Source organism: Phoxinus phoxinus (assembly GCF_949152265.1).
Source record: "Phoxinus phoxinus genome assembly, chromosome: 15".
Lineage (NCBI taxonomy): Eukaryota > Metazoa > Chordata > Actinopteri > Cypriniformes > Leuciscidae > Phoxinus > Phoxinus phoxinus.
Window position 1 is genome coordinate 22,822,826 of NC_136890.1, and position 24,782 is coordinate 22,847,607.

General features: G+C 42.4%; 1 protein-coding gene across 3 annotated transcripts in view; it reads right to left on the reverse strand.

Moving 5' to 3' along the window:
• cacna1fb (calcium channel, voltage-dependent, L type, alpha 1F subunit) overlaps window positions 1–24,782 on the reverse strand; it is a 47,226-nt gene that overhangs the window by 15,013 nt on the left and 7,431 nt on the right. For 2 of the 3 annotated variants that reach the window (XM_079638736.1, XM_079638734.1), the window contains exons 4-29: window positions 20,541–20,680; window positions 19,056–19,201; window positions 17,111–17,263; window positions 16,827–17,023; window positions 16,606–16,709; window positions 15,251–15,402; window positions 14,687–14,761; window positions 14,297–14,378; window positions 13,903–13,929; window positions 13,121–13,281; window positions 12,679–12,904; window positions 12,053–12,260; window positions 11,273–11,393; window positions 10,812–10,884; window positions 10,315–10,393; window positions 10,139–10,232; window positions 9,810–9,912; window positions 9,187–9,316; window positions 8,613–8,672; window positions 8,385–8,491; window positions 8,046–8,133; window positions 6,897–7,004; window positions 6,726–6,778; window positions 6,424–6,570; window positions 6,124–6,325; window positions 5,755–5,913 (exon numbers count right to left, since the gene is read on the reverse strand). In XM_079638736.1, the coding sequence (XP_079494862.1) occupies window positions 5,755–5,913; window positions 6,124–6,325; window positions 6,424–6,570; window positions 6,726–6,778; window positions 6,897–7,004; window positions 8,046–8,133; window positions 8,385–8,491; window positions 8,613–8,672; window positions 9,187–9,316; window positions 9,810–9,912; window positions 10,139–10,232; window positions 10,315–10,393; window positions 10,812–10,884; window positions 11,273–11,393; window positions 12,053–12,260; window positions 12,679–12,904; window positions 13,121–13,281; window positions 13,903–13,929; window positions 14,297–14,378; window positions 14,687–14,761; window positions 15,251–15,402; window positions 16,606–16,709; window positions 16,827–17,023; window positions 17,111–17,263; window positions 19,056–19,201; window positions 20,541–20,680 (3,195 nt within the window). Of the gene's footprint in view, window positions 1–5,754; window positions 5,914–6,123; window positions 6,326–6,423; window positions 6,571–6,725; window positions 6,779–6,896; window positions 7,005–8,045; window positions 8,134–8,384; window positions 8,492–8,612; window positions 8,673–9,186; window positions 9,317–9,809; window positions 9,913–10,138; window positions 10,233–10,314; window positions 10,394–10,811; window positions 10,885–11,272; window positions 11,394–12,052; window positions 12,261–12,678; window positions 12,905–13,120; window positions 13,282–13,902; window positions 13,930–14,296; window positions 14,379–14,686; window positions 14,762–15,250; window positions 15,403–16,605; window positions 16,710–16,826; window positions 17,264–19,055; window positions 19,202–20,540; window positions 20,681–24,782 lie in introns of all 3 variants that reach the window. The other variant, XM_079638735.1, reaches the window with a different exon arrangement.

Consider the following 24,782-nt stretch of genomic DNA (forward strand, 5'->3'; position numbering starts at 1 on the left):
GCCCTGCGTAAGTCTGAGCTCCCTGTCGTGACTAGCACGGACGAAGGACTCCTACTTAACACAGGAATACCAAGGTACACTGGGAGCATATCTCAGTGGAATATGCAATCAGTGCCCGCCCGAAGGGGGGACTTAAGAATAACATATGACCCGGAGGGGGGTGCATACGGAAAACACTGGGGTGTCCAGCCCGTAGGGTGGAGTATTTCAACCCCAGGGGTGGCAGACTGGCTTGCCAAGGGAAAGACACATGCTCGAGAGAGGCTTACAGTGGAATACACACGTGGGGGTCGCCCAGAGGGGGAACCATGCACATGGTGGCACCTAGCCAACGCGAAAGCTGCCGGAGGCATAACTCTGGCGTTGACGTCGACAGCGCTGGAGGAACTCAGGGCTTATCAGGCTCACCTGAGGAAATATCGCACGTATCCAGTCCGTGGAGTGGAATGGCGAGCAAGCGAAGACACCTGAGCGGGTCCTAGCACCGGCTGGTTGAAGCGAGTACACGGGAGGACACTGGCTCCACTCGGAGATTATAGCTATAATCTGGCGAATGTGTAGGGTGTCGCCCAGCCTGCAGCTCTGCAGATGTCTGTTAGCGAGGCGCCATGCGCTAGAGCCCAAGAGGAGGCCACACTCCGGGTGGAGTGGGCCGTCACACCAAGGGGGCACGGTCGACCTTGCTGCTGTTGTAAGCCAAAGCAATGGCGTCCACTATCCAGTGAGACAACCTTTGCTTGGAGAGAGCCTTTCCCTTCAGCTTCCCACCATAACAGACAAAGAGCTGGTCTGAGGTCCTGAAACACTGCGTTCTGTCTAAGTAAGCACGGAGTGCGCGTACTGGACAGAGCAATGCCAAGGCTGGGTCTGCCTCCTCCAGGGGCAGCGCTTGCGGGTTCACCACCTGGTCCCGGAAGGGAGTGGTGGGAACCTTGGGCACATATTCAGGCCGGGGTCTCAGGATCACGTGAGAAAAGGCCGGCCCGAATTCCGGGCACGCTTCGTCTACAGAAAATGCGTGCAGGTCCCCTACCCTCTTTATGGAGGCCAAAGCAACCAGGAGCCCTGTCTTAACTGACAGGAACTTAAGCTCCACTGATTGCAGAGGCTCAAAGGGAGCACTCTGCAGGGCATTTAGTACCACTGAGAGGTCCCAAGAGGGAACGAGAGGAGGGCGAGGAGGCTGTGTTCTCCTCGCTCCTCTCAGGAACCTGATGACCAGGTCGTGCTTTCCCACGGACTTACCATCAACTGCATCGTGATGTGCGGCGATAGCGGCAACATATACTTTCAGGTTGGAGGGAGACAGCCTTCGCTCCAACCCATCCTGCAGGAAGGAAAGCACGACACTGATCGGGCATGATCTGGGGTCTTCTGAGTGAGAAGAGCACCAAAGACGAAGAGGTTCCACTTCAACGCGTAGGCATGTCTAGTGGACGACGCTCTAGCGGAAGTGATGGTAGCCACCACCGCTGGTGGTAGGGTACTCAAACCTGCCTCGTCCCGTCCAGGAGCCACACGTGGAGGTTCCAAAGATCGGGACGAGGGTGCCAAAGGGTGCCCCGTCCCTGAGAAAGGAGGTCCTTCCTCAGAGGAATTGGCCAGGGAGGTGCTGTCGCGAGGAGTACAAGTTCTGAGAACCAGGTTCGGGTGGGCCAGTGCGGCGCAACCAATATGACCTGCTCCTCGTCCTCCCTGATCTTGCACAGGTCTGTGCAAGAAGGCTCACTGGGGGAACGCATACTTGCGGAGGCCCCGGGGCCAGCTGTGCGCCAGAGCGTCCGTGCCGAGCGTGCCCTCGGTCAGGGAGTAAAACTGGGCGCAGTGGGACGAGTCGTGGGAGGCAAACAGGTCTACCTGTGCGTCCCCGAACTGATCCCAATCAGCTGGACCGCCTGGGGATGGAGTCTCCATTCTCTCGGAAGAGGCTGAAGCCGTGAGAGCTCGTCGGCTGCACAGTTCAGGTCTCCCGGAATATAAATGGCTTGAAGCGACCTCAGATGCTTCTGACTCCATATGAGGAGGTGGCGGGCGAGTTGCGACATACGGCGGGAGCGTAGACCACCTTGTCGGTTGATGTACGCTACTGTCGCGGTATTGTCTGATGGGACTAGTACGTGCTGGTTCTTGAGCAGCGCCCGGAAGCGGTGCAGAGCGAGACGTACTGCCAGCAACTCGAGGCAATTGACATGCCATAGGCGGTGGGGACCTGTCCAGGAGCCCGCGGCAGCATGTCCATTGCACATGGCGGCCCAGCCCGTGGAGGAGACATCCGTTGAGACAACAACATGCCTGGAAACTCGTTCTAAGGGCACTCCGGCCCGAGAAAGCTGAGATTCGTCCACGGGGATAAGGTCTGATGGCAGGTCGGAGTAACTGGTACTCGGAACGTGCCCTGACGCCATGCCCACCTCGGGACTCGATCGCAAAGCCAGTGCTGAAGCGGTCTCATATGAAGCAATCCGAGCGGCGTTGCCGCGGCTGCAGATGCCATATGCCCCAGGAGCCTCTGAAAAAGTTTCAGTGGAACCGCACTCTTGCCCTCAGATTGTCTCAGGCAAGTCAGCAGTGACTGCGCGCGCGCGCTCGTAAGCTGCGCGCACATGGCGACCGAGTCGAATTTCCTACCGAGAAAAGAGATCCTCTGCACGGGGCAAAGTTTGCTCTTCTCCCAGTTGACCCGAAGGCCCAGACGGGCTAGGTGCCGGAGCACTAGGTCCCTGTGTTCGCAACCCTGGTCCGAGAGTGAGCTAGGATTAGCCAGTCATCGGGATAATTCAGGATGCGAACCCCGTGCTGCCGTAGCGGCACAAGGGCTGCCTCGACGACCTTCGTGAAGACGCGAGGAGACAGGGCCAACCCGAATAGGAGAACTGCGTACTGGTATGCCTGCCCCTCGAAAGCAAACCGCAAGAACGGTCTGTGTCGAGAAAAAATGGAGACATGAAGTAGGCGTCCTTCAGGTCGATCGCTGCAAACCAATCCTGTGGCTGCACACATTCGAAAATGCGCTTGGCCATGAGCCTCTTGAACGGAAGCCTGTGAAGGGAACGGTTCAAGACGCGCAGATCCAGGATTGGCCGTAACCCACCGGATATCCTGGGGACAATGAAGTAGGGCTGTAGAAGCCGGACCTCATTGCGGCTGGAGGGACAGTCTCGATCGCACCCTTCGCCAGCAGGGTGGCGACCTCCGCTCTCATGACAGGGGCATAGCCACCGACCATAGTAAGGCGGACTCCCCTGAAGCGGGGAGGAGACCGTGCGAACTGAATCGCATAGCCGAGCCTGATGGTTCGCGCAAGCCAGCGGGACAGGGGGGAAGCTCTAACCAGGCTCCCACGGACTGTGCCAGCGGGGTCATGCGAACGACAGACGTCCCCCCGGGGGTGCAGCGAAGCGGAATGACCGGCCCAGACGTGGGTGGCATAGCGGCCCGGTGTGGGGGCACGGTCATTAGCCGCGTCCTGCCAGAGGAGGCCAGGGAAGGACCAGCGTTCCACAGGGGCGTGCTCTGGCAGGGGTCTGGCGACAGAGGGGGACGAGAGTGGCGAGGCCCGTGAGCGTGCGCACTGTCATCCGAGAACTCTGTGACAGAGGAGGGCGAGAGTGGCGGGACCCGAGGGTGGCGCGCACTGTCGTCCGAGAACTCTGTGTGCTCAGAGATGGGAGAGACAGTTCTTTGGAAAAAGAGGTTTTCCCCCGGCCCTCCACCGGGGGAAGGAGTGGCCCTGCAACCACCTCCTAGAAAGAACTGCAACCCATCTCTGAGCTGCCCGTAACGGGAGCACCGCATTGCTGCGGGGCTGGTACGGGCTGGGGCGCCTTCCTGCGACTACCTCCACGGCACGGCCTGGGTGAAGGGTGCTGCTAGGGCCGGCAGGGAGTGTCGCAGGAGGGCGCCCTCGGCGGCGAGCGGAATGAGGCAGCTGAGCCGGCGGCTGAGCAGCTGGCCGCGGGATCAGAGCCTCAGTCCGCTCTGGGCAGCCGAGAACTCTGGGCAGAGTCCTCGACTGCGCCGCCGAGGAGGCCAGTCTGGGATATGGGGAGTTGAGGAAGCGGCTTCGCTCAGCCTCGCCCATATCAACCAGACTAAGCCAGTTTTTGTCTCTGGACCACATATGTGGACATCACCTGACCCAGGGAGCGTGTGGTCACCTTCGTCGCCCGTAGAGCGAGGTCGGTGGCGGCACGCAGCTCTTGCAAGAGCCCTGGACCAGCCCTACCCTCGTGCATTAGCAATGAGCACCCCTGGCCTGGTAGACCTGAAGGATGGGCATAGCATGCAGTGAGGTGGCAGCCAGCCCCGCAGCTCTATAGATCTCTGCCACCGGAGTAGACAAAAACCTACATGCTTTGGGGTGGGTGGGTGCTTAGGGCCGCCACGCCAGTGGAGGCGCTGTGGGGACACAGTTGTGTTGCCACAGAACACTCCATAGGGGGAACCCCAGTGTACCCACTGGCCGCGACCTCATCGAGGGCAGAGAAGGCGGAAGAGGCCGCTGAGTAATCTCATGACCTCTTCATGCACGTCCAGGAAGAAAGGAATTGGGGGCGGGCCGACGTGTGCCGGTGCGTCCCCAAAAACCGATCATCAGCTTTAAGCACTTGGGACATGGCGGAGGGTTCCACACAAGCCCAAATGCTCGCGACTGCCCGGGGAAGCATGGCAGAGTTCTGGTTCAGACTCGGGCAATGCTGGCACACCCGGAGGAGGCAGCACAGCCGAGTCTTCTCCAGCGTACTCACGCCCACCTTGTGATGCGGCGATAGACAAGATTTCATCTGCCGGGGCATCGAATGAAATGCTGGACCAGCCCGCGACCTCTGGCCGGGACTGGTCAGCGATCTCATCCGGATACCACACGGGTTGCAATGTGAAGAGGAGTGTGTGGACCGAGGATAGATCGTCGGGTTGGTTCCACACAGCAGCCTCTGATCACCCTGGCCACCAGCCGAAGTATTCCCTCTTGCGGAGAGAATAGATCGGGGTGTGGATGAGGGGACTCTCTCTCGAGGAGGTCATCGAGTCTCGATCATTACATTGCGATGGTCATGTCCCCGCAATGAGAACATGACGCATCCACGAACGCTGTCTGTGCGTTTGCCCAAACACATCAGACAGCGTCCGTGCCCATCAGCTGATTTAATCTGTGTATCGCACCCAGAAACACACGGGCGAACCGTCTTTAAAAAGACGCGCCGCGTGCAGCTCTTTTAGAGAGATAAAACTCAAACAGCAGTGTTGAAGCGCCCAGGGAGAGACACACGACTGGCAGACCACTGCGCAGATCGGCAGGCAATATGAAGCTCGCTGGAATTCGCCGTCACACCAACACTTCTGAAGAGTAGCTTGTCTCGAAGAGTGAAGAGAGATGATCTCAGAATGGCTTGTGGAGTGAAGAATGCTCTTGGCTCCGAAAGCGAAAACATATCTGCATGTTGCCGGCTCACTTCCTTATATACCCACACAGTGGGGCGGAGTTACGCTATGCAAATTCAGCAGACCCATGGCATTTGCTTGCCATTGGCTCGTTTTATTAATATTCGAAGAGGATAGGCTTCTAAGCGAACCCCATTCGTCGTCATTTCGACGTAACTCGAAGTGACAACGAAAGGGAACTTCAATTTCTCAATACTATTTCAGCACTGGCCTAAAGATTCATGTCACAATACCAAAAATAGATGTCTTTGTCTATGGTTCTACATGCTGATTATACAGCTTTTGTAAGAGTTGTCAGACTCAGCTGTTTACCTGCACAGCCAGAGTAACAGTGTTGAGGAGAATCAGCACAAACATGATGTACTCGAACCCCGTAGAGTTGATTATAGACCAGAACTTGTACTGCACTGGGTTTTTGGGGATGTACAGCTTCAACGGCTGGGCCTTCAGTGCGTATTCCACACACTGTCTCTGCGAATGACAAAAAGGAGACAGTGTGAGAAAATATACACTGGATATATACACTATATATATTAGGATTATTTAAAGATAAAAAGTTCAAGATCAAATTAATGAATAAAAGTATTCAATTCTTAACCCAGGTTTTTGAACAATAGTGTATTTTACATTACGGAAGTAAAATTGGTTGTGAATGTTCTCTCAGTAATGCTTTCTTCAAACCTGATTTTTGTCCAGCTCGCAGTTCTTGAACTCAGCCTCTCCCTGTTCACGGAAAGTGATGATGACAAAACCCACAAAGATGTTCATCATAAAGAAGGCGATGATGATGATGTAGATGATGAAGAATATAGAGATCTCCACGCGGTAGTTGTAAATGGGGCCGTGATTCTCTGCGTTGGCATCGATGGCTTTGTAGAGCAGCCTGAACGAGGAAAAACAGGATGTGGAGCATATTGTATAAACATGGCCATGGTGACCTTCAGTGACATATGGAGGAAGATGACAGAGGGGCAGACTCACGCTGGCCAGCCCTCGAAAGTGGAGACCGTGAACAGGGCCATCATTCCCATCAGTACATTATCGAAGTTGAAGTCGCTGTTGAGCCAGATCCTCTCTTTCACCATTGGATGACTCACATCTCCGTCTTTATACACCACAAATGTGCCCCTGTGTGTCACACACACACATAAATAATTTGTAGGCACAAATGGATGCACAAACACTCATGACACATAAGCATGCATGTTGCCCAAAGGCACACACATGTGGTTAATGTAAGAACAGAATTAAAATGTAATGACAGACGCGGAAATATGACATACTTGCACTGTTCTGGAGTGTGTTTAGCTTCATCTGTGCAACGATAAAATTTACCCTACAAAATACATCAGTAATGACGCATTAAAAAGTACATTCACACATAATATTTATGCTGATGTTCAATTTCTGAGAGCACAGGAGGTACACAGCCTTTTTGTGTGTGTGTGTTTTACCTTGAAAAGCTGAACACCAATGCAGGCAAACATGAACTGAAGTAGAGTGGTGACGATCATGATGTTCCCGATGGTCTTTATAGCCACAAACACGCACTGTACCACATGCTACACACACACACAAACACACAGTCATCAGAGAAATGGAGTTTACACACCATAACACTGACGTTGAAAAGGAAAATGAATTGCATTGCCATTAAAAAATTGGGGGTCAGCAAGATTTAAAATAATATCTAAAAAAATTCAGCAAAGATGGATTGATTAAATTTATATTGATCAAAATTGACAGTTTTTAAATATGAAAGATATTTATTTCTGTATAGCATCCTGAAAAAAATTCACCATGGTTTCCACAAAAATGATAAGCAGCACAACATTGATAATAATAAAATAAAAATAACTATAGTAAATAATAATTGAAAGTAATGTATCTTGTGCAGAAAATCATAATATTAGAATGATTTCTAAAGGATCATGTGACACTGAAGACTGAAAACTCAGCTTTGACATCACAGAAATAAATTTTACATTTTAAAATATAAATATTTCTGCTTTTTACAGCATTTTTGATTAAATAAAATGCAGTCTTGGCAAGCGTAAGAGACTTCTTTCAAAAACATTTCAAAAATCATACGGACCCCAAACTTTTGTATATACTTAAAATCTTAAAAGCATAGAGGATGTAAATATGAAGAGAAATTAGGTTATTCGGGCAGATGAGGGTTCCTGGAAAGAATGGGGAAGGTTATAATTAACCGAAATATTGTAAAAATTGGTCATTGGAATTACATATAAATATTTCTCTGAAACTTTTGCCAAGAAAAAGGTTTAAACCTGCGTTTTTGAGACTGTCTTTGGTTCACTGCCGTTTTAAAGGGGTCATTGGATGCAAAATTCACTTTTCTTTGGTGTTCGCATATAAATGTGTCTTTACAGTGTGTGGACACAACCACCATACAATGAAAAAAATCTATTCACTCCTTTTTGGGCATCCAATGACCCCTTTAAGGAGAAAATACTCAGCAATGGTGTTGACTTATGAATTTTCACATGGTTTGTCTTAAAGGATATCAAAAACACAACATAGACATAATACAAAACATTAAAACTTAACCACAGGGGATGTATACAAAAACCTTGAACTACCTTGAGTCCTTTGGCTCTGTTGATTGCTCGAAGAGGCCTTAGTACTCTGAGCACCCTTAGGATCTTCACTACAGAGATGGCACTTGAACTAACAGATAGAGAGAGGGGGGGGGGGGGGGGGGGTAACTTTGTATATGTGGACTTTTTCTTCATTGTCTCTAAAATGTTTAAAAAAATTACATTTGCATTCAAAACGTGATAGAGCACTATGTACTTTTTCCACCAGAGGGCGATACATACACTGATGCATTCATCAGATATCACAGCTCACCTGTTTACACAAATTATGAACTGGAAACTTTTCTGTCTGTAATGTCTGTACGAGTGTTGTGGACTTACTGTAAGAAGAAGGAGACCAGAGACACACTGACCACCAAAAGATCCAACAGATTAAACCAGTTTCTACAGAAGGAACCCTCATGAAGGAATGCGCCATGCACTGTCATCTACAGAGAGATAACAGAACAAAAAAGATGAGGGCTTTTCAGTATAGCAACACTTCTGTTGCTGTCATCTTATCGGTTTGAAATCACTACAAAGACTATTGATTGATTGATTGACCGGTACCTTCAGTAAGATCTCCACAGTGAATATGGAAGTGAAAGCATAGTCAGCATAACCCAGAACCTGTAGAGAGAAATTCAGTTCTCCTAATATGAAAAATGATAGTACAGTATGTACAGTAGGATGCATGTGACATGTTTATTTGTGTACCGTATACGTGATTTAGATAAATAGGACACAGTCCTGGATCAACATCCTTTGTTCTTGAAGATTTCCACCAAACAATCCGAGCCCTCACCATAATGTTTTCCGAATGCATGTTGTTCGAGCCTTTGACACCAGTCTTGACCCCAGACCTCAAATCTGATTGGTTGATACCAATGTTGTTACAGAACTAACAAGGATTCTGATCCAGGAATATGTCTTGGTTAAATCATGTTAAGCTATGCGTGTGTGCGTGTGCGTGTGTGTGTGTGTGTCAGGTACAGAAGCTATGTGTGTGTTTGATGGTCAGCTGATTGAAGGATGGCATTCCTCAGCTGGCATTGAAGAGCTTGTCCAACATGGCAATAAGTTCAGCTGCAGTAAATAACTATTAATGATCCTGCATGTGCGTGTAAGCAAGCAGGAATCTCACATTGTTCCTGAAGGAGTGAGCTCTGATAGGATCCTCCGCAGCCAGAGAAATGCTGCTGAGAATGATGAAAAGCAGGATGAGATTAGTGAAGATGTGGTGATGGATCAGGATATGGCAGCCCACTCTTATCCTGGAGAGAGACACAAAGAGAATTGTGGTCAGCTACATGGTCCAATATTCAATATGACCTTATTTTCATTCAATGTATTTGCCACGCAGCTTGAGAAAACAGAGGCATTTATATGGTCATGAATATGCTGTGTTCGAAACCACTCATTCACTATTCAATACATAATGAGTGTCACATAGTTTACTATCTTGAGTGAGTGAAAATGAGTGCAAATGAGACATGAGTCACCCTCATGTCATTCAGAACCTGCATGACCTTTTTTTCCTGCAGAACACAAAAGAAGATATTTTGAAGAATGTTGGTAACCAGACAGTTTTGGTGACCAGACTTCCATTGCATGAACAAAAACACAGAAATTTCTCTTCTTTTTTGTTCCACAGAAGAAAGAAATTCATATACGTTCAAATGACATGCGTAAATAATTTCACTTTTGGAGGGAACTATCTCTTTAAATGGTCCAGCATTGGGTTTGTGATTAAAACTGCACACTCACGGGTTGGTCTTGCTGAGGCAGAAGAACGCACTGCCCTCTGGGATTGGTTGAACTTTCTCTTTAGGAGGAGCAAAGTCAGCAACATTGAGCTGAGCTTTCCCTTCTTCCAGCGGAGAAGGACAGAAGGAAAGAGATATAGACAGAGAAAAACTGAGTTAATGAGATCACAATCTAGCTCAGCCACCACTGTACCCTTGAGCAGCCAACACTAAACCTCAGGACACTCCAGAGGGACTCTTAGTGCATCCTAGGATGAGTAAACGTCTGCTAAATAACTACAAAACAATCTGTTCAAACGCAATATGGCATCTAGCATTCATGGACTTCACCTTCATCATCTCCCTCCACGTGCTCCTCTTCTTCCTCCTCCTCCTCCTCCTCTTCCTCCTCCTCCTCCTGCTCATATTCATCATCCACGTCTACCTGTTGAAAACAAAATGGAAGATTGACCTTAATGTGATGATTATTCAACAACAACAATGGCAGAAGAGTTGGATGTCCATACCTTCACCTCTGCATTCTCTCCTTCACCATCAACCTTTTCTCCCTCTCCCTCTCCCTCTCCTTCTCCCTCTTTTTTTTCTCTGTCAGGATCAATAGATCACATATCACAATCTTTGTTTTTGCATATACAGCGGGGTCCTAAATGTCTGAAACCATTTGTCAAAAATGCTTCTATTATAATTTTTTTCTAATTTAACCATTTGAAAATAACATTAGTAAAACGTTGATTTGAAAAAATAACATAAAGAATGTCTTAGTATTTGCTTTGTCTCAATTTTGCTTTAATGAAAGATTATTCAATCTTTCTTAATCGTCAGAATGTTTTACTTTTTGTTTTTGTTTCCAGGCTTAAATTTCAATCCCATACTTTCAATGTGGACTTTTGGACCACAGTACATGTTATAGAATGGTATGTATTCATTAATGATGTAATATTTATGGAAGTTAGAAAGAGAGATTAGTTGAGATTATATGATCTGAGATGATTTAAAAACACACTCTTTCTTCTTGTCTCCATCGCCTCCTGCTAAGTTGTCGACAGCGATGGCCAAGAAGACGTTCAGCAAGATATCTGAGAGGGCAGAGGTTAAGACCTAACAAACACAAAAATATAACAAACCACATCCAACAGCAACAACAAAACACAGAAATTAGGATTTCTGAAGGATGGTGAGATATGGTTCGTTTTCAATCAGTGAGCAATGACATCTGTTACTAGTTGGAAATAACTGCATTCCTGTAACTCAAACTGTAGTGTATGGCATTAGCAATGCAAAGGACATAGGTACAAATCCCAGGAAAAGCATGTCTACATACAACGCAACTTACTTTGGATCAAAGTATTTACAATGCATAAATGTAAATTAATTAAACTGTTCCTGTTAATTTATGATAGCACATTCACAGAATTAATGCATAATGAATAAGCCAGTGAAACTGGTTTTAGAGGGAAAGGATACAGTTACCACAGATGAACAAAATCACAAAGTAAAGACAGACGATCATTCCAGGGAAAACCGGACCGCCGTAGGCCATGATACCATCATACATCACTACATTCCAGTCTTCACCTGTTAATATCTGTAGAGGGGGGGGGGGGATGGGGGAAGATAAAAAAAAGTTTCTTTTATACTTTAAAAGCATTGTGTTTCTTTAACAATAATTTCTGTTTTTATCTGTGTACCGTTTTTCTTTATTGATGAATATTTTGTGAAAATGAGAAATATGCTTATTAACTCTTTCCCTGCCCGCGTTTTTGAAAAAGATGCCAGCCAGCGGTTGCATTTTTTCACAAAACGTTCATGCCCACCAGAATATTTTGTTATACCTGAACATTAAATATATCAAAAGAAAGAACAAAAACTCTGGAAAAAAAACTTATTCTAGCTTTATAAATTTTTTTTTAATCAACACTAGAATGTGGATGTTTAATAAAAAATATTTTGAACAAAAACCTGAGAAAATTTTCATTTTTGACAAAACCTACATTGGATTCAGAACTGATCAAAAAAGGTAGATGGAGTAGATCGAGAGTTCATAAGGTAACGTAAGATGTTTTTTGATTTATATACAGATTAATGTTTGATGATCACGTTATTTTACATGTGCATAACATAAGCAATGCTTCTATCACTTACCGTAACACTGAAAACATGGATTGCCGGAAAATTCCGTCAAAAGCGGGGAAAGAGTTAAGTAACCTAACATTATGTTTTCATTGTTGTACAAGAGTTTATTACCTGAAAGCATGTGAGCAGGGCCTGAGGGAAGGCATCAAAGGTGCTCCTTTTGGTCTGCGTCTCATCAAAGTTGAACTTCCCTCCGAATAGCTGCATGCCAAGCAGAGCGAAGATGATGAGGAAGAGGAAGAGCAACAGCAGTAGGGAGGCAATGGACTTCATTGAGTTCAGTAGCGAGGCCACCAGATTGGACAGAGCCGTCCAATGGCTGAAGAGGACAAGTGGGGCAAGAATGAACAGGGTGGAAATGTGATGAGGAAAGACAGAAACATCAGGAGAAACAGAAAGGACCAGACTCAGAAAACAAAGAATTAGCAGGGGACAGAGAATACACATGGAGGCCAAACCAGCACGATTTTAAAATTATAAAAAGAAATCCAATAAACGTTTTGGGTTCATAAATTACCGTATATTTTTTGTCATTTTTTAAAATCGACATGTTTATGTTGTCTATGAAATTTTTAGAAAATAACAAAATAACTAATTGTTTTTAGACATGTTCCGAATTTGAGTGACAGTGTTGCAAACATTAGAAACCTCATATAAAATAGTTTCTTTAAAAAAAAGTATTTTAAAAGAGATTCCTATTTTGTGCCCATTCATGTAAGAAGCAAGTTTAAGAGTACCGTGTGACTTTGAAGATCCGAAGCAGGCGGACGCAGCGCAACACTGAGATGCCGAGAGGTGGCATGATCTCCATCTCCACCAGAACTGTCTCCAGAATCCCACCGCACACAACGAAACAGTCAAAACGGTTGAAAAAAGCCACAAAATATCCCCGCGACCCCAGACTGTACATTTTCAACAACATCTCCACTGTGAACAATGACAGGAGAACCTTATTGGCAATGTCTATGAGAGACACAAAAAGAAAGAGAGGCGGATAAATAGATGTGATCTCAGCTCAATAATTTTTTGTCAACATTTAAGTTAATTCATTGGTAACACCACCAGACTCAGCAACAAAAAACATCTGCTAATAGAAGTCTATGAATAAAAGTGTGGCTGGTGCTGTGGGACAGTACACATGTTATGTCAGCAAGGTGATGTTTGGCAACAGCTACATACCCTGAATTTCAGTGAGCCACTCTGGTTGGTTATAATGTTCTGAGGCACTGAGAGCTGTGTTGAGGAAGACCAGGAGCAGCACCACCCAATAGAATGTCACAGATTTCACCGCTGTACGACAGTTTCTTCGAATGCAGCGGTTCCAGCGGCGCAGGGCACGACTAAGCGGACACACAACATTTTTTTGTCTATAATCACTATATACATTTTTTATTATATTAAAAAATATATGCATATTATGATATACATATATCATAATATGCATATATTTTTTAATATATATATGGTATATAAGTTTATTATTTTACCAAAATATACATATTGTTATGGTATACATAAAATCCAAACAATAGGTCATGAACCATGTGATCAGAGCAGTTTTAGAGGGCATGTAATAATTATAAAAAAATATTGTTGGTTTCACTTAAAAAAGTAAGTTACTTGTTGCCATAGATTTTTTTGAGTTCATTGAAATAAAAATGTTGAGTTAATACAATGGAGCTTGGTTTAATAAATATAAACTCAAAATATTGTGTTATCTGAACCACATTAAAGTTGATTTGACAAAAGAAAAAAGGTTCAAATAACAAATCATGAAAATACTTTTTTCCCCCATTGATCGTTCTGAGCATTGTTTTGAGCATAAATCTCACTAAATTTAGCTAATTTATGCTGTAACTAAGAAAAAAAACTACCTGCAAGTGTATTTCCCAAAGTAAAGTTTACATCTAGTACATCTAGTAGGTAAACTGAACCACGAGTTTGTCCTCGCAAAGACTCACCAGCAGGGGATCTTCATAATGCGAGCACTGAAGTCAAAGAACAGTGGACAAAACAAAATGAAACGACAATGAGATCACAGACAATCACAACACAGAGCAATTGGCAAAATGTAAACACTGATGCATTGCGTTTAACAAAGATCCAGTTCAGATACTGAATCAAAGACAGCCGAAGAAGCCCAGAGTAATGAACTGACTTGCAAGAGCACAAAGAATACAAAGAAAAGAGAACATAATGAGCCGCAACTGAGAAATTTAGAGATGACACTCCATTATGGCTGATAACAACTTCCATTAGCAAGCCAGCATGACAACACAATGAAAAATGTAGTTTCAATGAGTCATATTCTTTCTAATTATAGTGGGTATGTATGTTTGAGTATATTTGCATTACCAGCAAGCAGCACAACAATCTGTGTGTTCCTCATCTATGTTTTCAGTGTTCTCGGAAGCTGTTTCACTGGCTGGAAGACTTGCTATAGCGAATGAAAAACAGGAAGAAAGTGAAAGATACACAGAGACAGAAAAGGACCGTAAAAAAGAGAGGTATAAGAGAGACAAAGAGAAAAAATAATGTCGGCCACACTTTGGCACAGTTTTGGAGAAAAGCAATCTCTCTGAAATAGGGTCAAAGCACTTAATATGGGTCCAACCGAGAGATGTGATTTCTAGCCCCAGATGTAAATCATACAATTAGACCAGACAAAGTTGAGGGGGGCTATATATAGTACAGCGGGGCAGTGAACAGTGAAGAGGTCATGCGTCTCATTCTGATTGGCCGTACCGTGGGTTTCGTTTGAGTGGCTGAACCAGCCGAATTTCCCCCTCTTCTTATCAGCTAGGTCACGCAAGGTCACACCTGAGGGAGATTGAAAGATTGAGAGAGAGAGAGAAAAGAGTGAGAGACATGGACAAATGGCAAAAGTGTGGCAGGTGGGGAAAATTTTTACCTCAAACATAAAAGGTAATATGAAATGTTTAATTTATTAATAGTATATCGGGAACTCATTTAAAAGGTGAAATGTGTTATTTCTGGCAATAGTGACTGATCTGCAAGAATAATGATTCATACTTTTGAGTATGAATGGGGTCCAGGGCAGTGATATTTTAGCATTATTCAAGTGCTATTATTGTAATGTGTGGATGAACTTTTCAGAATCAGAATTTTTGATTTTGCGCACTCATCAGTAATCACCCCTCCGTCCCTGGACCTCGTCCTGCTCGCCACACGTTACACAAATCATCTTTAAATGTGCTTGAGTGTGTATATCAATCATGTTTCTACAATGAACAATTGATATTAAGGACAAGGGGGTTTTAGAGGGTGGAACAGAGGAAGAGATCTCACGTCTGTTTCCGTCTTCGTCAAACTCATCTATGTCCTCAGCCTGAGTGATCCAGTCCATATATCCAGACAGATCCTCCTCCATCTGCTGTTTCTCACGGAGCTTCTGAAAATCTCCGCGAGCTTTCGCCTTCTCTCTCTCCTTAGAGAATTCTCTACACACAAGTATGGCTTGTTAGACAAGCAAAACAAACACACACACAATGCAGAGGCAAAAACACACTATGCAGAGGCAAAAACACACTGTGGACTTTCACACTCTGTTTAACAAAGGGGAAGCTGCACGAGGCGCAATCTTTGGGGAATTGTGTGCGCTTTGGAACAGTCTGCAGGAAATCAGACTCCGCAAATCTGCTGCTCTCAGCATCTGGGGATTGTTCCATTCAGGTGAGTAAAAACATTAACATCTGATATCTGCTCATCCCCTGCTGTCCTCTGTTAAATAACCACTCACACAGACATGCAAACAAGTTATGATGCACAGGTATGATGGTATGATGTCATGAAATGATGAAGACTTAGCACATTAATTAATTGGGATACGGACAAACTGTTTTAATCATTAAATTGTCACATGTGATGTATTGATCCAGAGATAAGGTAAAAGTATTTGCTGTTTCCAAAGTCAAAATTGAAATGTAGAAACATTATTATTAAACATATGCAAAAATTGACAAAAATACCAAGTTGCTATGCATCTATTCACCAAACATCCAGAAAAATGTATCATGGTTTCCACAAAAATATTATGCAACAGCTGTTTTTAACATAATTCAACATTTTTCTTGAGAACCAAATGATTTAGAATCATTTCTGAAGGATCATGTGACACTAAAGATTGAAGTAATGTTCAGCTTTGCCATCACAGGAATAAATGACCTTTATATATCAAATAGAACACAGTTTTTTTTTTATAAGAATATTACATTACTGCTTCTACCATTTTTTTGATCAAATAAATTGAGGAGCATAAAAAAATTCTCTAACAACACATAAAAAATGTTGTTGCTCCCAATCTTTTGAACAAAAGTGTATATGTCAAGTATGATGATGCAATAGTTTAGCTGGAACATTTTCACTTTGAGTACAAAGGGTTCCTGGTTAGAATCCCAACCCTAACCCTTAATATATCAGCAGTGGTAATACTGCTTCTGTAGCTCAAACAGAAGAGCATGACAGTAGCAACGCCAAAGGACGTGAGTTTGGCCAGACAATGCATAAACTGCTCAAATGTATATTCTGAATCAATGCTTTGGATATTACGTGAAGTGATAGGGACAAAATCAGCCATGGCAAAATCACCCATAGACACCCATTGCCCCCAAACATTCACGTAATTATCTGTCCTATAAACTCACCCGCTCAACACACCCAACACAAGGTTGAGAACAAAGAAGGATCCAAAGATGACCAGGCTAACAAAGTAAACCCACGGCAGCTCAAACCCAATAGCGTCATTCATCTACAGAGATGAACAGGCAAGCAAAAGCAACAATATTAGTGTCATACACAATCACTTGCTTAAAATATATATTTATGACCCATTACAGTCTGAAGACCATGCATACGGCTTAGTTACCCAGTACAGGACGTCTGTCCAGCCTTCCATTGTGATACACTGAAAAACTGTTAACATGGCAAAGAAGAAGTTATCAAAGTTAGTGATGCCACCGTTAGGTCCTTCCCACTTTCCCCTGCACTCAGAACCATTGATAGCGCACTGGCGTCCATGACCCGCAAACGCACATGGGAGTGGTTCATCGTCTGCATAATTTTCTGGAAAAATAAGAGAGAGACAGATGGAGGAAGACAGAGAGTGACAGAAAATGCACATAAATATTTTATGTGAGAATGTGTGGATACCTGCGCCTATATAAAAGCAGGTGCGATGCATTCGTCCGATGAAGAGCTCCAGTCCAATGATGGCGTAAATGATGATGACAAAGAGGACAAGCAGAGAGATGTGCAACAGGGGAACCATTGCCTTCATGATGGAGTTTAACACAATCTGCAGGCCTGCACACGCACACACATACACACACAGAGCAGAGAGATCATAGCCTTCATAATGGAGTACAATCTGTAACCCGAAACCAAATATTTTGAGCATAAGAAATGAATTCACATTCTGTCTGTTTATGTCCATTATATTAATGTAGTATTTGGTCTTTTTGCAAAAGCACAGCACAACAACTATAATGAAATGACCCTTCACGATAGATAATGCTTTACAATGAACTTTGTTAGGGAGCTACATGGCAATTTATCTGTAGAATAAAACATTACTGATCTGTTGAGTAATAAAAACACCATCTTACAACATTTCAAATCCCTCAGTTCTGACCATCTCTGAAAAGCCAAGACAATTTTGATCCTTGTTTATTTAAAATGGGTAATTCCCTGGAGGTTCAAGATTTAGATTGCTCAATGTCAAACTTTCTTGCTCGTTGTGACAATTAACCTATGCCACTCCCACATCATACACGCGTCAAAGTAGCCGGCGCATCTTTTCTCTATTTACGGCTATGGCAAAATACTCACGGGTGAGTGACGTATGTATGCAATTTTCTGTGAAAAAATATAAACACTTATACGTTTTGAAAGATGAATTGATGACGTATTGACTCGTTATTTAAATGTAGTTATTTTTTGGGGGGGAAACTTACATAGTGTACCTTTAAATTAGTCAAAATTGAGTTAAATCATGTTCATTTTGTCACGTTATAGACTCTTATTTTGATATTCTGTTCTGTCCTTTAATTCTTCTTTCTCTACTGTTGTTTATATGGTTAATTATCATCAGCTGTATCTTAGTTCCTGATTATCCTCTGCATATACTCCCTGTTCTGTTTAGTCCTTTGTCGGTTATTGCCTTATTCAAGTGGTTGTGTTTTGTATTAAAGTCTCCGGAAACCAGAGCAGCCGGAGGAAACCCACGCTGACACTGGGAGAACAAAAAAACTACACACAGAAACCAGGGACTCGAACCAGGGACCTTCTTGCTGTGAGGCGACAGTGCTACCCACTGAAACGCCATGCCACCTAATAGCATTACAGGTGCACACAGTGAGGAATTTCTAATGTGTGTTTTCCTGTAAATGTAATGGGTATGTGAATAAGAAGAAGTGTCCTCATTCAATGTCATCTTGCCTCACTGGGAGACCTGCCAGGATAACCGTGGGGGTGAGCACATGAGGGGGAGATACCATCGTACATGCCGGTAGGCAGGAAAGTTCCACATCAGGGCTTCTAATAGTACTGTGGTGGAATAAGTCATTGAATATTCCATGTTCAAGGATACACAACCCTGTTTTCTGCTATCCTCACCAGTAAAGTAGCTAATGGAATTGTGTTTTCAGCACCACGGACAGTGTTCTTTGAAACCGTCCTCTTATCATCTTAGTATTGTAAAGACACAATCAATAATGGCCCTTTGGTTAGTTGGTCAGTAATTCAGGAGTGTGTAGCCGTGGATCTGATTTTGAAATGACTGCGAAACAGAACAGCCTCTGGGTGCAACGGTGAGTCAAGCTCATCTGGTGAGGACACTGAATGAATCTACAGGCCTAATTTTCATGACCTTAGAGAGGTCACGCTACACCAGCCCCCCTGATGATCGCTGCACAAATATCATAACTGCAAAAAACACCACTCCATACAAATATCCATAGAGACAGAATACATTCTTAATAGCACAGTCAGAAACACTCTTTTTTGGGTGATACACCACTGCTGAATAGTTCATAGCAATTTACACCAGATTTTACTAACTTATATCCTTTTTTTTCTATTACAAACACAAACTCACTGGGAACTCCTGAAACCAGTCTGAGGGGTCGTAGGACTCTGAAGGCTCGGAGGGCTTTGACATCTAGACCTCCAGGTTTCCCCGGCGTATGGGATGTTGTTTCACCGGACTTATGAGTAACAGTCTCTAATACAACACTGAACAACCTGCAAAAAAACAAAAACAAAAAACAACAACATAATTGTGGTTGAATAAATATTTCTAAAATAATAGCTGGTTCTGTTTAGTAGGCCTAACATTGACCAGTGTAGCCTGATTCCCAAAAAATTACTCTTATGAGCTTTTTTTTCTAGTAACATTGACCAGTGAAGCCTGATTCCTGTATGAATGATTCTTATGAGCTGGTTCTTGTTAGCGAATCAAAACATACAGCATGGCCACTGTAGCCGGATTCCCAAATGAATGACTCTTATGAGCTTGTTCTTCTTTTTAGTGAACCAGAAACATACAGAGTGACCATTGTAGCCCGATTCCCAAACAAATGACTCTTATGAGCTGGTTCTGAACTGAAGTGAAGTTCTTTTTAGTGGATTGGAAACATATTGCCTGACTAGCGTAATTTAATTCTCCAACGAATGGAGTGAAGTGTTGTGGAAGCTGGCTGGGCCATAATATTCGTGGCACCCATCCCAGCTATGTGTGCTTTCATGCATACACATGTACGCACAAATACTCTTAGGATGGCATCATCAGTATTATAAGCAGAAATAATATGATGTGTAATACTGTGTGTTTGGAACAGATCCACCTGCCCATTAGCGGTTCTGCCTGTGAGCTTAATGAAATCTCTAATCAATACTAAAAAAAACTCTCAAAATTATACTCAAAAAGATGCTAAATGACTGCGACAGTCATCTTCTTTTAGATAATTAACCATCACTCTGACCAACTGGCCATTAATGACCCCAGAACAGCTGTTTAGTCCCATTTTAGCAGGACAGACAGAGCTCTGGGGATTGTCGCTCTTTAAATACACTCTATGGTGGAAGAAAATGAGTTTAAGCAGTGGCATACTATGAAAGATTGATTCTTTTTTAGTGCATGAAATGTATATTTACTCTTTTCACATACACACACATTCACCACAGTGCCGTAAAGCCTGGTGTGTGAAATTAAGGGTAGCGCCTAGTCTCTGTAGGTCAGATTAAGACACAAAGAGAGAGCGAGCGGGAGAGAGGATTGACAGCCAGATCTGACCAGATAATCCGAGAGAGAGAGAGAGCAAAAGGGAGAGGTTGAGAAAAGGGAGAAATGAGGAAAAAGGGGGTAAAGAGAACAGCAGGACAAGAGGAGAATTGTGAATAAGAGAGCTGTTGGCCATAACACAACCTGAATAAAAATCAGCTATGAAAATTAATATGCAAGTGAATCACGGGAGGAGAGGCAGTGATGTCACTCCGGGTTATTATGACTCATTTTTAAATGAAAAAGACAGTAAATAAACAAGTGGGATGGATGAGTAGAGTGGCGAGAATGGTGCCGTACCCTACAATGACGATGACAAAGTCCAGTAAATTCCAACCATTGCGGATGTAAGCGCTCGGGTGCATGACGAGGCCGTACGCCAGGATCTTCAGAAATGTCTCGATGGTGAAGATGATCAGAAACACATATTCAACTTGCTCCTGAGAAGACACACAGGGAAGAGATATATATATATATATTTATAGATACATAGAACATTTATATTAAACTTAGAATAGAAAAATGTTATATGGTCTAATAATAAAATTATATTAGCAATAATAGGAACCAATAATTTTATTGGATAATATTGGCCTGATTAGTTTGTGACCAATAATTTAGATTATATTGTCTCCGTCGGGCAGAAACCTCAAATCTCAAAAAATTCAATTTTTTATATAATTAATACACGGTTTTGTCAAAGTTGATATTATGGCTTTATTCGTAGTCAGACAAGTGCATGTGTCATTTGACCAAAATAAGGCTCAAATAAAGTTACGAGGTTTTCGACCAGCGAATTTTGGAGATACATAATTTGTCCGTCATTAGAATGGCTGCATCTGAACTAAGTAGTAAGTGCATCACATTATGTTTTCAGCAACTGACAGGTTATAAAGTTGTATAAAGTTGTACTGTAGCAATGTGGGCACTCCGTTTTTTTCTGTCTTTCGGCCAAAATCTCGGCCGATGTTAAATCGCTATTTTCATTGGTTAGATATTTGCAAAACCCACAGACAGCAACAACTTTATATAAACAGCTTTATATAAATTAAAACTTTTAATACAGTTTTTAAAAACTTTTACACAAAATGTCTTATAAGAAATGATAAAAACGTTATAATTATAAAACTATATACACACACACACACACACACACACACACACACACACACACACACACACACACACACATATATATATATATATATTATATATATATATATATATATATATATATATATATATATATATATATATATATATATATATATATATATATATAAACAGTTTTACAAGTACAAATATTCTATGTAGTCTCTCAATTAAAATGGTCACAAACCTGCAAGAAAACCTGAGTCACACAAATCATATGATCAAATCAATATTCTAAGCATATAATACATAATCATATTAAATTGTTGTCAGTAAGAATGATGATGACCCCTGTTCACACAATACAGTAAACGAGAGAGACAAAGAGGGTCGGTCTAGAGCTGGAGCTGGACTTCAAAATGGGGAATCTGCAAGCGTTTCAAAAGATTACTAATCTGTCAGCCTCTCTTTCTCTTCCTCCCTCTCTTTTGCCGGCAGTCTATGCACTGTGCGGCACACTTGTGTGCATGCACACTCCCTCCATATAAACAAACATGTACAGACAAAACAACAAACTAACCACAAAAAACACACACCATCTGTGTAAGACTGTGACAGAGGTGGAAGAACAATACCATATGGACAATAATAACCGCACATGCACACACTGCTACTTGATTTGATGTAAAGTGGCATACAGCATAAACTTCCATTTGCTGGACCGTATGTCTCTGTCTGAAGTATGCAGAAGGTTTTTGCACACTGACAGGAACAGAATGTCCATGAACTATTTCTAAAGCTCTCAACTGCATATTTCCTTTCTTAGACGAGCAGAAAGACCATGGCAACATTGGATGAAATTAGTAGGGCTGTGAATTAAAAAAATTGTAATAGTATATTTATTTTTATAGATAAAAATAATGCAAATAATTGGCATATAATAATCATAATAATAATATATAAACATATATATTTTGGATTGCTGTAGTAGGTCAGTGATGATGTTAATAATGCTGATAATAATAATACTTTTGTATAATTTTAGTATTTTATATTTATATATATTTTAAAAACAAGTTTTAATTTATATATTTGATAAAATATGCATTTCTTTTTATTGCCGTAAGCCAGTGATAGGGTTTTGGTCAATGATATGGAAATAAGTTCTATTTTGACTTCTAAAGTCACTTTCTGTTGATTCAATGCTTTACTTGACTCCCACAATAGTTATCTTTCCTTGGGGGATTTTCTAAGCATATATTGATAAGTGCAATTAATTGCAATTAATTCATCTGCAACTCGTGTAATTATTTCAATTAAAATTTGCAATCAACTGTCAGCCCTAGTTATTAGACATGCAAGCTCAGAGTGCTGAATGCCTTTGAGTAATGAACCGAAGACAACTGAAACCAAGATGATGGACAGCAAAATGTAACAAACAATATGGCATAGGGAAAGACCAACCGGCTTTTTGAGAGAGACTGACAGCAAACACACACACTCATTAAATACATGCCCCCTCCTTTGCACCTGGAATCCAGGATGTGGCTTTAAGCATCAGAACAGAGATGGAGAGCGAAAAGAGAGAGAGAGAGAGAGAGAGAGAGAGAGAGAGAGAGAGAGAGAGAGAGAGAGGGATGGGGTGATGGGGGAAGGGTGATGAGAGACAGGGGAGGAAGAGTAAGCTGCTTATCAGGACCAAGAGCATTTAGAGCAGCCAAACGAACAGGCAGCTACAATCTCTCCTGACCACCACTCTTTCTGCTCTCGCTGTCTTTATAACCCTCCCTGTCTCTTTCACTTTCACATCATTTTGTTGGCTTGTTGTCCTGCAAAAACTAAAAGAAGAAGACAGTGCAGGTGGATTTGATTGAGCTTGCATTGTGAGCGCATCTTTAAAAAGCTGAGCTTAATATTAAATTCACATTATGCATTATTCTTTGGTCCACTTCAGTTGTAAGCTGTGGGCAGTTTTGGTACTGTGAACTTCAAGTTCACCCCAATTTGAAAATTATATCATCATTTACTCACCACCATCTTGTCTTTTTTTTCTGTGTAACATAGACAAAGATATTTTGAGTTTTGTTTATACGATGGAAGTCAATGCTGTTTGGACACATTCTTCAAAACATCTTTGCTGTTCTGCTGAAGAAAGTCATACAAGTTTGGAACAAAATGAAGATGAGTAAATGATGACAGAATGTTCTTTTTTTTGTAGTGAAATATCTCTTTAAATTCCTGTGAACACACTTTTAACACACCTTTTCTCTTTAAACTCACTAGTTGAGTTGATTAGTCCAATAACAGCTGTCATTTCCCCCTCTTGAACCATCAAGGAACGTCAAATATAATAAGTGCAATGGAAATAGGCTAAGCACTATAAACTTCATATCACTGCATCCGCAACTGAGCATTCCCAGTGAGAAGCACTGTGACTGGGGGAATACCCATAAGCCCTTGCACTTGAATAATTTCATTATGTTTGTTTGTTTGGTCATGGGACTAATGAGGACATATTATTTAGAATTAAAATATGTTTATCTCTATTTATTGATTTTATTTTTTAAATTGTTTGTTATCTCACTAGTCACTATTAGGATCATTATTGTTCCCTTTGCTAAAATTTCTTGATTTGTTTTTGATTCATTAAACTAAATGGTTCTAAAGCAGGGAAAAAACTAAAGCTGGTTACTGTAACTGCACTCAAAATTTATGATCTCAGGAATATGCAGTATTTTCATTTAACTTCAAAATATGAGCTGTCAAAATAAATGCATGTAAAATTGACTATTTTTATAAACGTATTATATAATGTTCCTAAAAAGCACAGGTCAACTTTTTTTAAGTTGGTATTTTCCCTGACACTGAATAAACTCTTTATTGACTCTTAATAAAGCCCTTAAAGGGTCATGAAACCCTAAAATATTGTTTGAGGTGTTAAAAAATATGTACAGGTTGAACATCAGTGAAAACAACTATAGCATCATGTTTATTATTAAATGAAAAGTGTTTTTTTTTCTTCAATTTTTTGAAGCAAAAGTTGAACCAACTTCACGAAATGTGATGTACAGTATGCGTTAATTGGCTGTGATGAGTGGTGATTGGCTGCCATGGCCAGAGAGTATGCGTCTACATCATCAGTTTCTGAGCTTTTCTCCACATTATTCATGAAAATCAACTCTTTTATTTAATATTATTTACGAGATCGCATTACGGCAGAGAATTCAAATGTTTCACCTCTGCCCGTTCAGCTTTGAGTTTGTGTGTCGCAAGTGTATGTTTCCTCAGTACAGTAACACAAAAGAGTTTGTCTAATTTTTAGGTTATCTTTGATAGTTAAGTCGCATAGTGAGTGACATGACGGGCAAACATGAAGGTGACAACACACCATTTCACTTACACAGAACCAAAGCTTACTTTACACATTAGCACTAATATTTTTCTGCCTAG